Source organism: Salmo salar, chromosome 18 (assembly GCF_965601325.2).
Source record: "Salmo salar chromosome 18, fSalSal1, whole genome shotgun sequence".
Classification (NCBI taxonomy): Eukaryota; Metazoa; Chordata; class Actinopteri; order Salmoniformes; family Salmonidae; genus Salmo; species Salmo salar.
This window is the reverse complement of record NC_138308.1, coordinates 77,093,661-77,107,906: the sequence shown is the minus strand read 5'-3', so window position 1 is coordinate 77,107,906 and position 14,246 is coordinate 77,093,661. Positions and strand designations below refer to the sequence as shown.

The window sequence follows — 14,246 nt, the reverse complement described above, 5'->3', positions numbered from 1 at the left end:
CCTCGCCACCCCGGGGGCCCTCGAGTGGAAATTCCATTGATTGTTTAATCTTATTTGCAACAGCGGTACATGTGTTTTTATTGACGTTGGATAATTCACCGTGGAATGATCAACCCTTGCGAGAAGTTTTTTTTGGGCATTTTTCCGTAATTTCCGTGACGCAAGGGCACATCAACGTACAGAGAACAAGGAGCTAACATGAGCGAAGTGGAGAAACGTGTCTATCATGAACTAATCGAATGCAGTTATTTGATTATTTAAATTGTTCTAATCAATTCAGTAATAACATATTAGTCAAATAAGAGAGAGGCGCGATTCGATTGATTCACTGACACCTAATGTCATGATTTGATGTGGAGAAGAATATAATTCAAGAGAACACAAGTTATTTGTGGAAAAACCTACAAACAATGCAATATACTTTTAATATGTAAGATATATCTTACATATGGCTATATAACCTTAATTATATTTTCGCACCCACTGTCCCATGTCATTCAATATCAATAGAAATAGTTGCGTTTGCGTTGTTGGTGTAATTTGTATCAAACCAACTGAAGGATGACTGTCAAACTGGACTTTGAAGAGTGTCTCAAAGACTCCCCCCGATTCAGGTAAATCTAGATTAGCCCTTGAATAACATTTTTTTATGACTTAGGCAACAGTCTACATGTATGCATTATTCATTCAGTTACATTGTAAGGTGAGAGCTATTTTGTAAACGCTGCATAAATATATGTGACTACCATTTTATTACAGTTACAATAAGTTATAATACCTGATTAAAGGGTAGGCCTGTGTAGGTCTACTCTATGTTTTTGCAATACATTATTCAGATAGTTTCAGAACTGTTACATGTCCACAGAGGGTAAAATTATGACAAATGATGCTTGCATCCACCCTAACTGAGGAAATAGAGAAGTGATGACATTTTTTTTTAGGTCAAAGGTACCTGAACAATATTATCTTGAGTTGGCATATAGGCCGACAGTGTGTTAGGCTACACCATTGTAGTTCAGTCAGCACAACCACATGATGAACTTGTCAAACGAGTGTCAGCCCTGCAGATAGTTTGGGTTCTTGCCTCTTGCTTGGGGTCACGTTTATCACTGTGATGAGTCGAATGAGTTTCTTTGGCCATTGACACTGGGGCGAGACACTGCCTGGGATGGGACTGGCTTTGTGTGCTGGAATGAAAGAGTATTTATACAATTTTATACAACTAAAATGACTTTTTCATTTGTAGCACTGGTGCTCCCAACTTTAAAACGTTAGTTAAAACAAATATGATACAAATGTAACATCAGCCATACCGGACGCGAAACACAAACGTTGAATTTTGCTATTCATGTATTAGGTGCATTGGTGCTAATCAAAATTCTAGGTCACACAGCACAGTATTTAGGAGCATATGCCACCAAGATGGTTGTAAGTCAACGTAGGAATGCAGCACGCCAACCTCTGCTTGGCCTATTCTCTTTCAGAGAGTCAAAACTGTATTTATTTCGACTCTAAAAGAAACACAACATAAGACCAAAAGGGAAGTGTATTTTGGGGTTTTGACTGTAGCTAATAAGAGGTTTGTTCCAGTGGGTGTGCCTCCCTTTTTTTTAGCTGGCAGATCAGAAGACGTGACAGTGGTTAGACTCTTACTCTCTTGCCCTTTCTTTGTCTCTCGGCCTTTGCCGTTTTATCTTTTCGTAATTCTTGTTTGATTAACCCTGCAAGTTTTTTTTAAAGACCTTTTATCTTTTTTCTCACTCTTTCTTTCTCTTTCATTCTCTCTGTCTCTTTCTTTCTTTCTCTCTTTCTCTTCTCTCTCTCTCGCTCCCTTCTTCATTCTTGGCTCACGGTCTCTCTGGGAGGAACACGCAGTGTCGGAAAGTTTGACATGTTTGCGGCAGTCATTGGTGCATTCTGCAGCGGTGAGGTCTCATATTTGACAGAGAACAGAGAGGGAGGAGGTGGAGGAGGAGAAAAAGGGGGGAGGAGAAGGTTTTCGATGTAGGCCATGGTCGAACTCTGTTAGGCCTTCATATTCACACACAGCTAGCGTGAAGGACTGGAGAGGGAGGAGAGGGTGACATTTGGAGAAAAGAGGCTTTGAAAGAATAGAAAAGAGGCTTTGAAAGAATAGAAAAGAGAGAAGTGAAAGAAGGATAGAAGAGAGAGGGACATCTCGGGAAAGATGTATGAAAGTGGAGAAGAGAGGCTACCACAGTATACAAACGTCTGCCTCCCGTTGCTAGGTAACCGGGGGCGGCCTGGGGTTGTGGAGTGGAACAGGAAGTGAAGCGAGAGATACTGACGTGATAAACAAGAGACAGGAAGTGTGTTTTTTGGGGGTGGATCGCTATGGAAACTTGAGGTCTCTCTCTCAGGCACACTTACTCATACAAATGCATAGACAGTTTAATCACCTTGGTATCATCTTACAAACACACACACACACACACACACTCTTTCAGAGGTTAATGAATATGATGTGTGTCTAATGACACAGGCTTTGTTCCGTCCTCATCAATTCTATCTTTGCCCTTATTCAAAGTGTTATTTTTTCTTATTTACTGTCTTTTGTCCCCCCCACCAAACCTTTGTCAGTCTTGTATTGGTACCCCTGTCATGCTAGTCCCATTTCAATGTCAACCGTACTGAGCTAAATAAACTGCAGCCACTGTCTCTACTACACTACCAGCAGACAAACACACACTCTCTGTCTCTCTCTCCCTCACTCCTCTCTCTCTCTCTCTCTCTCTCTCTCTGTCTCTCTCTCTGTCTCTCTCTCTGTCTCTCTCTGTCTCTGTCTCTCTCTGTCTCTCTCTCTGTCTCTGTCTCTCTCTCTGTCTCTCTCTGTCTCTCTCTCTCTGTCTCTCTCTGTCTCTCTCTCTCTGTCTCTCTCTCTCTCGGCTCTCAATTCAGTTTAGGGGTTTTTATCGGCATGGGAAACATATGTTAACGTTGCCATAGCAAGTGAAATGGATAATAAACAAAAGTGAAATAAACTATAAAATATTAACAGTAACATTACACTTCCAAAAGAATAAAGACATTTCAAATGTCATATTATGTATATATACAGTGTTGTAGTAGTGTACAAAAGGGAAAATAAATAAACATAAATATGGGTTGTATTTACAATGGTGATTGTTCTTCACTGGTTGCCCTTTTCTTGTGGCAACAGGTCACAAATCTTGCTGCTCTGATGGCACACTGTGGTATTTAATCAAATATATATATATGAGAGTTTATCAAAATTGGATTTGTTTTCGAATTCTTTGTGGGTCTGTATAATCTGAGGGAAATATGTGTCTCTAATATGGTCATACATTTGGCAGGAGGTTAGGAAGTGCTGCTCAGTTTCCACCTCATTTTGTGGGCAGTGGGCACATAGCCTGTCTTCTCTTCAGAGCCAGGTCTGCCTTCGGTGGCCTTTCTCAATAGCAAGGCTATGCTCACTGAGTCTGTGCTCTCTCTCTCAGCTCTCCCTGTCACTATGTCTCTCTTTCACTCTCTCTCTCCATCTGCTGCGCTCCTTCTCTCGCTCTCTCTCTCTTTTTGTCTTTGTGCTTTCTCAGTGTCTTGGGTGGAAGGCAGCGGAAACCACACTGTTGGGCCGTCGGTGAGGAAAAAACAGAGGAGATACTGACTCACAGACAGTCACAGCAGTCACAATCTCCTTCCACTGCCCTTCTGACAGGCCCATGTTTATAAACCGTACCAGATATCATTGGAAGCATCATGTGTACTGTTGGTGATTGAACTCTCATGATGTCCGATATCACAGCCACAGACATTTCTACTGTAGATCGGAGAGCACTGTGCAAGCAGCTCAACATTCAGACCAGGATGGTGTGGATGCGTTGGTCAAGACCCTCTGTCTGTGGTGGTGTGGCTTAATGTTGGTAGAGCATGGTGTTTGCAACGCCAGGGTTGTGGGTTTGATTCCCACGGGGGACCAGTATGGGGGGGGGGAAAGAATGTATGAAACGTATGCATTCACTACTGTAAGTCGCTCTGGATAAGAGCGTCTGCTAAATGACTAAAATGTAAATGTAAATGAGTAATGTGGCGACGTGTGTCTGTGTTTCATCCAGGGCTGACATTGAAGTGGTGGAAGGAGATGTCAGTGAATTGGAGACGCGATTAGAAAAGGTGAGAGAGTCTCTCTCACACACACACACACACACACAAAGTTCTCTCCAAACCTCCCCACTTTTCCGTTATGCTCCCAGTATCTAACCACTACTTCTATAAACATACCCCGGCCATCCATGCCGTGGAGGAAGTAGTTGGACAGGGTCAGTTTCTTCCTCTTAGTAGTGACTATGAACTGTGATAGACATGGTGTTTCACCTGAGTTGAAGGGAACTAACTCCAGTACTGCTTCCCCACCCTATTGTTACCAGAGATAAAGAAACTGACCACACATTGAAAGTACAATCGCTTGATCTTCCTAATTCCCTGAAGGGATTGGCGCGCGTAACATTTTCAGATGCGTACTCTGGTCATCAATGTTCCGATTCCTGTGAGTCTCAACCTATTGTGCGTCTGGACAGTGATCATATTTGTCAGTGATCTCATGCCGTGTTACCTCATGTCATATTGAAATGTTGTGTCATGCTGTATGCGTTGTAGTGTGTTCTGACATCTTTTGCAACGTGGAATTGTGTTGTGTTGAATCCTGACACATTGTGTTATTGTGTAGCTGGTGAAGCAGTGCCACTCCATGCTGGAGGCTGGCAGGGCCTACTGTCAGACCAGCAAGAGCTTTGTCACAGGGCTCAAAGAGCTGGGCCACCACTGTTCTGGGGACAACATGATGGGGGTGAGTCTATAGAGATGCTGGGAACTACACTCGAACCACTGATTTGGGATCAGTGTAGGAGGGGCCGATTTGTATATAGGGCTATTATTTCTTAATAGTGTTGTGTTAAGTTATGGTTAGTGTTATATGCTTAAGTAATAAGGCACGAGGGGGTGTGGTATATGGCCAATATACCACGGCTAAGTGCTGTTCTTAGGCACGACGCATCGCGTTGTGCCTGGATACAACCCTCAGCTGTGGTATATTGGCCATATACCACACCCCCTCGTGCCTTATTTCTATTATAAACTGGTTTCCAACGTAATTAGAGCAGTAAAAATAAATGTTTTGTTATACCCGTGGTATACGGTCTGATATACCACAGCTGTCAGCCAATCAGCATTCAGGGTTCTAACCACCCAGTTTATAATTATGTCTTTATCATAGTACATTCTTATGAAGGGAAGGGAAGGGTGGCAGGTAGCCTGCCGGTTAAGCGCATTAGGCCGGTAACCAAAAGGTTGCTGGTTGGAATCCCCGAGCCGACTAGGTGAAAAATCTACCAATGTGCCTTTAAGGCACTTAACCCTAATTGAACATCTGCTAAATGACTAAAATGTAAGTGGAAGTTGTATTGTATTCAACCATTGATAAATAAGTTAAAAATCATTCCGTGTTCTTTTCTCATAGGAGTGTTTGGAGAAATTCTCCCAGAAGCTGGAAGTGATTCTGGAAGCTCAGGGGGTGAGTTGGACTCCTCTACTGTGCATCGCTTGCCAACAACATTAGTTACTGTAGCAACCACTTTTAAATATCAGGTATCTGAGTATCTCTCTCTTTCTTCCTCTCCTTCTCTCTCTCCATCTACCCCACCTCCCTTTTTTCCCCTCTATCTCTCTCACTCTCTTTTTGTCCTAGGAAGTGATTGAGACCACACAGAAGTCGGTGAAGTTGAAACTGCAGAGTTTTGTGAAAGAGTGAGTGAGTCTGGCACTCCTTCATAATTGTAGTATTGTTTCAAACCACTACCATAGACTGCTGCCACAGTATCCCCCAGTCCCACCCACATCTTTATGGGCCACGTTCATTCATCCCTCTCTCCCCCTCCCCTTCTCCCAGGGACGTGCGTCGGTTCAAGGATGTGCGTAAGGAGTTTGAGCGGGGCAGTGAGAGCCTGGAGGCGGCGTTGGGCAGGAACGCTCAGGCCCCCCGGGGGAAGCAGCACGAGGTGGAGGAAGCCAGCCATGCCCTCCTCAATGCCCGCAAGACCTTCCGTTCCGGGGCCCTCGACTACGTACTGCAGGTGAGGTCATCAAAGCTGGATGAGAGTTTATTTTGGGGAAGGACCAAACTTGGTTAATTGACGTTAAGGATGCTACAGACGAAATATTCACTTACACACTCGCATGCACGCTCTCACACACATTGGGCCTGGTTTGAGTTTGGTTTGAAGTGGTTTGCCTGGAATTGAGTTACAGACGACTAGTTTTGAAACTATCAGTTGTAGTCTCCAGCTCATGTTGGAATCTTGTTCATTACACTGCTTGCTTTCTGTTTGATGACATGCAATGCCTCAAACAAAATACCAGAGAGAACTTTTACACAAGAGATTTGTCAGGGGGACCAGGACATGTTTCTAACAAATGGCATTGATGAAATATGTTAGTGCTTAGTGACATGTGTTTTGCTGTGGAGAATGCTAACAGCACCTCTGCTTAGTGACGTGTTTTGCTGTGGGGAATGCTAACAGCACCTCTTCTTAGTGACGTGTTTTGCTGTGGGGAATGCTAACAGCACCTCTTCTTAGTGACATGTGTTTTGCTATGGGGAATGCTAACAGCACCTCTGCTTAGTGACATGTGTTTTGCTGTGGGGAATGCTAACAGCACCTCTGCTTAGTGACATGTGTTTTGCTGTGGGGAATGCTAACAGCACCTCTGCTTAGTGACATGTGTTTTGCTGTGGGGAATGCTAACAGCACCCCTGCTTAGTGACATGTGTTTTGCTGTGGGGAATGCTAACAGCACCTCTGCTTAGTGACATGTGTTTTGCTGTGGAGAATGCTAACAGCACCTCTGCTTAGTGACGTGTTTTGCTGTGGGGAATGCTAACAGCACCCCTGCTTAGTGACATGTGTTTTGCTGTGGAGAATGCTAACAGCACCTCTGCTTAGTGACATGTGTTTTGCTGTGGAGAATGCTAACAGCATTGCCTAAGGGTTTCCCTGTAGCAGGCTGGTAACTATTAATACCCAGTGGTTAGCACTAGCTGCAGTCATACCAACACACATGTTCTGTCCTCTCCTGTTCACTCACTCGTCCTCTTTCCAAGATCAATGTCATCGAGGCCAAGAAGAAGACAGACATCCTGATGGCGGTGAGTTTCATTGCGTGGGAACGTTTATCGTCGGAAATATTTCAAGTGTCGCATGGTTGAGTCCACATGTGGGTGTTGAATGATTTGTTTACTTGAGCAGTTGTTGGCTTGTCTTTGTGGCTGCATGTATTGTTTAGTCTGAGTGTACGATGATGTTTTATTCTGGGTTTCTGTCAGATGGTGTCTATGATGGAAGCCCAGTCCCAGTTCTTCCAACAAGGTCACCAGTCCCTCTCTGAGCTGGCCAACTATCGACGCACCCTGAGTGAAGAGGTAACAAGGACAAGTGGGGGATTATTTTTTTAGGATCCCCATTAGATGTTGCAAAAGCAGCAGCTACTCTTCCTGGAGTCCACATGAAACATGACATAACACAGAACATCAATAGACAAGAACAGCTCAAGGACAGGAATGAAAGGGAAAGGGAGAAGTGTGTGGGATACACCATGAAGAAGGAAGCGATCTGTTCAAGTACACTACCGTTCAAAAGTTTGGGGTCACTTAGAAACGTCCTTGTTTTCCATGAAAACATACATGAAATGAGTTGCAAAATGAGTAGAAAATATAGTCAAGATGTTGACAAGGTTATAAATAATGATTTTTAATTGAAGGCCACAATTATTATAGCAAACTTTGCTTTCATCAAAGAATCCTCCATTTGCAGCAATTACAGCCAGGCATTCTAGTTAATAATCTGAAGCGATTTCACCCCATGCTTCCTGAAGCACCTCCCACAAGTTGGATTGGCTTGATGGGCACTTCTTACGTACCGTACGGTCAAGCTGCTCCCACAACAGCTCAATAGGGTTGAGATCCGGTGACTGTGCTGGCCACTCCATTATAGACAGAATACTAGCTGACTGCTTCTTCCCTAAATAGTTCTTGCGTAGTTTGGAGCTGTGCTTTGGGTCATTGTCCTGTTGTAGGAGGCAATTGGCTCCAATTAAGCGCCGTCCACAGGGTAATGCATGGCATTGCAAAATGGATTGATAGCCTTCCTTCTTCAAGATCCCTTTTACCCTGTACAAATCTCCCACTTTACCACCACCAAAACACCCCCAGACCATCACATTGCCTCCACCATGCTTTGTGATCCGAACACCTCAAACTTAGATTTGTCAGACCATAACACTTTTTTCCAATCTTCCTCTGTCCAGTGTCTGTTCTTTTGCCCATCTTTTCTTTTTATTGGCCAGTCTGAGATATGGCTTTTACTTTGCAACTCTGCCTAGAAGGCCAGCATTCCGGAGTCACCTCTTCACTGTTGACATTGAGACTGGTGTTTTGCGGGTACTATTTAATGAAGCTGCCAGTTGAGGACTTGTGAGGTGTCTGTTTCTCAAACTAGACACCCTAATGTACTTGTCCTCTTGCTCAGTTGTGCACCGGGGCCTCCCACTCCTCTTTCTATTCTGGTTAAAGCCAGTTTGCACTGTTCTGTGAAGGGAGTAGTACACAGCGTTGTACGAGATCTTCAGTTTCTTGGCAATTTCTCGCATGGAATAGCCTTCATTTCTCAGAACAATAATAGACTGACGAGTTTCAGAAGAAATGTCTTTGTTTCTGGCCATTTTGAGCCTGTAATCGAACCCACAAATGCTGATGCTCCAGATACTCAACTAGTCTGAAGAAGCCCAGTTTTATTGCTTCTTTAATCAGACAACAGTTTTCAGCTGTGCTAACATAATTGCAAAAGGGTTTTCTAATGATCAATTAGCCTTTTAAAATGATGAACTTGGATTAGCTAACACAATGTGCCATTGGAACACAGGAGTGATGGTTGCTGATAATGGGCCTCTGTACGCCTATGTAGATTTTCCCCCAAAAATCTGCCGTTTCCAGCTACAATAGTCATTTACAACATTAACAATGTCTACAACGTATTGCTGATCAATCTGATGTTATTTTAATGGACAACAAATGTTCTTTTCTTTCAAAAACAAGGACATTTCTAAGTGACCCCAAGCTTTTGAATGGTAGTGTATGTTGTTCAGATGTTGACATTAGCGATCAGAGAGAGTGAAGTGAAGTAAAATAGATTAATGAAAGTGAGTGGAAGAGGAGGGGGACAACTTCTTCTCTTTGATCAGCGTTCCTTTTCCCCCCAGGGCTCTATTTTTTTTTTTACATTAGAGAAATGGCAAACCGCAACCCCCTCCCCTTTTTTAAATTGTATTCTTGTTTATTGAGATAGCCTCTAATAAAAACAACACCAGCTTGATTTAATTTAATTTGAGGGACCTAGGAATTAGTTTGTTTTGAAGCAGATTTCCTGCTATTTTCCATAGTTTCACAAGACTCTTTTAGATAGGCTATTTAATGGATAAGGAAAATAAAGGCTAGACCTGATTTCCTCAAATGGTATTCCGCTACCAAATATATGATTTCTGTTTTCAATGTAATTATACATATTCTCTTTTACAGAAAGTTAATAGATCAGTTGATTGCGACAGAGTCCCACATTGTACAAGGTGACTTCCCAAGCAAAATCCAATTTTTTTGACTCCTCTACTTTTGAAGGTCGAAGCTCAGCTTCTGAATGTCATAGAGACAAACCAAAGATATCGCGTCTTCCTCTTCCGCTTGTTTCTATCCTAAATCATCACAGATGTATGCGTACTTTTAGATCAGTATAAACAATCATGAATTGTACAAAAAAATCAAGGAAGGTGCTGCACCCCCACACAACGTCGGCACACCCAATATGTGGGGGCGTGACCCCTAGGTTGGCAACCCCTGTCTTAGATGGAAGGTTTATTCTAGCAGTTGATTCCATGGATGAATTAGTAACACGAGTCCTAACAATGTTGCCAGGAGGGACGAAGTCACAAGGTGAAGTTCCCTCTCATCGTGACAGGAAACAGTGTGGGCACCATCAACAGGAAATATTTCACATGACTTAGAAAGTGTGTGTGTGTGCACCTGTGTGAGCGAATGTGTGTGTGTGGCCATGTGCTTGCATGTTTTCATCTAGTCATACAGTAATGTTAGTGCTACGCTTGGATGGCCACTGTAGCATAACTGGACGTGCTGTCATACATGGAGCTCTAGGACTGCAGTCAACAGTAGACTACAACTAGCCGGTGCGTAAATTAGTCTGCACATCCGAGAGCAGCTTGAAACCGGAAAGCAAGTCACCTTTCACAGGACCATTTTAAAGCCACAAAGACTGATTTTAGCTGTTACCGGAAATGGTGAAGGATTGCGAAGCAGAATGAGAGAGAAAGAATGAGAGCGAAGTTGCTTAAAGACTGCTGGATCATCTGAAATCGTTCTGAGAAAGAGGGAGAGAGAGCGAAAGTAAAATTGCTATACGAAGCTGCTGGAGAGTTTACCTCGATCCATCGGCCAGAAATTGGGAGAGGTTCAGCACTTCCTCCTTCCTGTTTTCCCCCAGAGGAGGAAGTCTGGAGTGAAGGACTCCCTGACCTCCACCTGAGCGCTGTACAAGCCTGAAGCCATTTGTTTCCTCGCCTGATTTTCCTCAACAGTTTCTACATTCATCTTTACAACTCTATATCCAAAAACATACTGTCCAGTATACTGTGTACATTATTCTCTTCTCTTTTATTTAGTGGCCTGACTGAACGGACCTATCATACTGAACTGCTGTGTGTTATTTAGGATAATGTGCATCATTTGAGATATTGGATTGTAGGGCTGTGGCCATACCAGTATCGCAATATTTGTTTCAATGGCTAAAATGAGAACACAAAGTAGACAACTCTTTGGTCTTTTAGAAACCTGTTGTATGTAAACATTTTGGTTGCTATGTCTTGGAAAATAAATAAATGTGACTCTGGATGACAACATAATGATGCTTGTTTCCAACGTTAGGGCTGTTTTTTCCTGAAGTATCGTGCCAAGGAAACAAAACACTAACGAGTATCTCGATACTGGCCCTATTGGATTTTTTTTGTTTTTTAAATCAAATTGATTGTGCCTGACTTTTTTTCTCTCTCTCTCTCTCTCTCTCTCTCTCTCTCTCTCTCTCTCTCACACACACACACAGCACACTCAACTAGTGTTGAATTCCGCCAGGGAGAAGAGAGACATGGAACAGAGACACGCTGCCATTAAGAAAAAGGTAAACACGGCTGGAACCAAACACTACAGTAAAGAAAGAAGCTAATCACAGACCACCAGGAAGGCTTCCATGTGATTACGCTAGCTCCATCCTCTGAGGATATACAGTGCATTCGGGAAGTATTCAGACCCCTTGACTTTTTCCACATTTTGTTACGTTACAGCCTTATTCTAAAATGTATTAAATCATTTTTTCCCCTCATCAAGCAACACACAATACCCCATCATGACAAAACAAAAAACGTTTTTTAGATATTTTTTTTAATGGAAATACATGACGTCTAGTTAAGTATTTAGACCCTTTACTCAGTACTTTTGGCAAACTCCAAGCGGCCTGTCATGTGGCTTCCATCTGGCCACTCTACCATAAAGGCCTGATTGGTGGAGTGCTGCAGAGATGGGAGAACATTCCAGAAGGACAACCACCTCCACAGAAGAACTCTGGAGCTCTGTCAGAGTGACCATCAGGTTCTTGGTCACCTCCCTGACCAAGGCCCTTCTCTCCCGATTGCTCAGTTTGACCGGGTGGCCTGCTCTAGGAAGAGTCTTGGTGGTTCCAAACTTCTTACATTTAAGAATAATGGAGGCCCCTGTGTTCTTGGGGACCTTCAATGCTGCATAATTGTTTTGGTACCCTTCCCCAGATCTGTGCCTCAACATAATCCTGTCTCAGCGCTCTACAGACAATTCCTTCGACCTCATGGCTTGGTTTTTGCTCTGACATGCAATGTCAACTGTGGGACCTTATATAGACAGGTGTGTGCCTTTCCAAATCATGTCCAATCAATTTAATTTGCAACAGTTGGACTCCAATCAAGTTGTAGAAGCATCTCAAGGATGATCAATGGAAACAGGATGCACCTGAGCTTAATTTCGAGTCTCATAGCAAAGGGTCTGAATACTTATGTAAATAAAACGTTTCTTACAAACTGTTTTCACTTAGTCATTACGGGGAATTGTGTGTAGATTGAGGGGAAAGAAATAAAATCATTTTTAGAATAAGGCTGTAATGTAACAAAATGTGGAAAAAATCAAGGGGTCTGAATACTTTCCAAATGCACTGTAGACAGGAAGACCTTATGACATAATTTTCTTTCAAACATAGCTTGGGGATCAACTGGCATCACTGCATTCAAATGATACGTCCTGATACTAACATCCCTTCCCTACAGTCATGTATATGTTTGTGTTGTGTTTATGTTGTGTTGGTAGGATGTCTCATATGATAACTCCTTAATGGATTTCTGTGCTGATGCACCCAACGGTATCGCCATGGAAGGCTACCTGTATAAGAGGGCTAGCAATGCCTTCAAGACCTGGAGCAGGTATGTTACTTTACCTTTACCTTTCGATTTCTCTTTCCCTCTCTCTTTCTCTGTTTCTGTGCTGTATGTTGTTCTCCCCCTCTTTCGCTTTCTCTCTCTTCTCTCCTTCTCTCTCCATCACTCACTTGCCACGTTCAAAACAGCTGGGAAGTCGGACTTGGAATTCCAATTCGGGGACTCGGGCCTCTTTCTAGAGCTCTGACTTTCCAACCTGAAGATCACTGACCTCATGGTCATGATTTGATCTCGTGTTTTGAACGCAGACTCTCTCTCTTTCTCGCTCTCTCAATTCAATTCAAGGGCATTATTTGCATGGGAAACATGTTTACATTGCCAAAGTAAGTGAAGTAGATAATAAACAATAAAAATGTACTGTGAACATTAGACTCACAGAAGTTCCAAAAGAATAAAGACATTTCAAATGTCATTATGTCTATATACAGTGTTGTAACGATATGCAAGTAGTTCAAGTACAAAAGGGAAAATAAATATGGGTTGTATTTACAATGGTGTTTGTTCTTCACTGATTGACCTTTTCTTGTGGCAAAAGGTCACAAATCTTACAGCTGCGATGGCACATTGTGGTATTTTACCTTTGTGGATCTGTGTAATCTGAGGGAAATAAGTGTCTCTAATATGGTCATACATTTGGTAGGAGGTTAGGAAGTGCAGCTCAGTTTCCACCTCATTTTGTGGGCAGTGTGCACATAGCCTGTCTTCTCTTGAGAGCCAGGTCTGCCTACAGCGGCTTTTCTCAATAGCAAGGCTATGCTCACTGAGTCTGTACATAGTCAAAGCTTTTCTTAAGTTTGGGTCAGTCACAGTAGTCAGGTATTCTGCCACTGTGTACTCTCTGTTTAGGGCCAAATAGCATTCTATGTTGCTCTGTTTTTTTTGTTAATTCTTTCCAATGTGTCAAGTAATTCTCTTTTTGTTTTCTCATGATTTGGTTGGGTCTAATTGTGTTGCTGTCCTGGAGCTCTGTGGGGTCTGTTTGTGTTTGTGAACAGAGCCCCAGGACCAGCTTGCTTAGGGGACTCTTCTCCAGGTTCATCTCTCTGTAGGGGATGGCTTTGTTAAGGAAGGTTTGAGAATCACTTCCTTTTAGGTGGTTTTAGAATTTAATGTCTCTTTTTCTGGATTTTCATAATTAGTGGGTATTGGACTAATTCTGCTCCTCATGCATTATTTAGTGTTTTACGTTGTACACAGAGGATATTTTTGCAGAATGCTGCATGTAGAGTCTCAATTTGGTGTTTGTCCCATTTTGTGAATTCTTGGTAGGTGAGCGGACCCCAGACCTCACAACCGTAAAGGGCAATGGGTTCTATAACTGATTCAAGTATTTTTAGCCAGATCCTAATTGGTATGTTGAATTTTATGTTCCTTTTGATGGCGTAGAAGGCCCTTCTTGCCTTGTCTCTCAGCTCATTCACAGCTTTGTGGAAGTTACCTGTGGCGCTGATGTTGAGGCCGAGGTACAGTATGTATAGTTTTTGTGTTCTCTAGGGCAATGGTGTCTAGATGGAATTTGTATTTGTGGTCCTGGCAACTGGACCTTTTTTGGAACACCATTATTTTTGTCTTACTGAGATTTACTGTCAGGGCCCAGGTCTGGCAGAATCTGTGCAGAAGATCTAGGTGCTGCTGTAGGC

The 14,246-nt window shown here is 42.8% G+C and overlaps 1 protein-coding gene across 1 annotated transcript in view; it reads left to right on the top strand.

The window, feature by feature from the left end:
• Positions 1 to 14,246, top strand: part of acap1 (ArfGAP with coiled-coil, ankyrin repeat and PH domains 1) — a 24,099-nt gene continuing 9,853 nt past the window's right edge. Inside the window, 10 exon segments of the mRNA NM_001140300.1 lie at positions 1 to 614; positions 4,095 to 4,152; positions 4,706 to 4,825; positions 5,495 to 5,548; positions 5,723 to 5,781; positions 5,924 to 6,107; positions 7,136 to 7,180; positions 7,358 to 7,453; positions 11,193 to 11,267; positions 12,479 to 12,591. Of these exon segments, the coding sequence (NP_001133772.1) occupies positions 562 to 614; positions 4,095 to 4,152; positions 4,706 to 4,825; positions 5,495 to 5,548; positions 5,723 to 5,781; positions 5,924 to 6,107; positions 7,136 to 7,180; positions 7,358 to 7,453; positions 11,193 to 11,267; positions 12,479 to 12,591 (857 nt within the window). The 5' untranslated portion in view covers positions 1 to 561.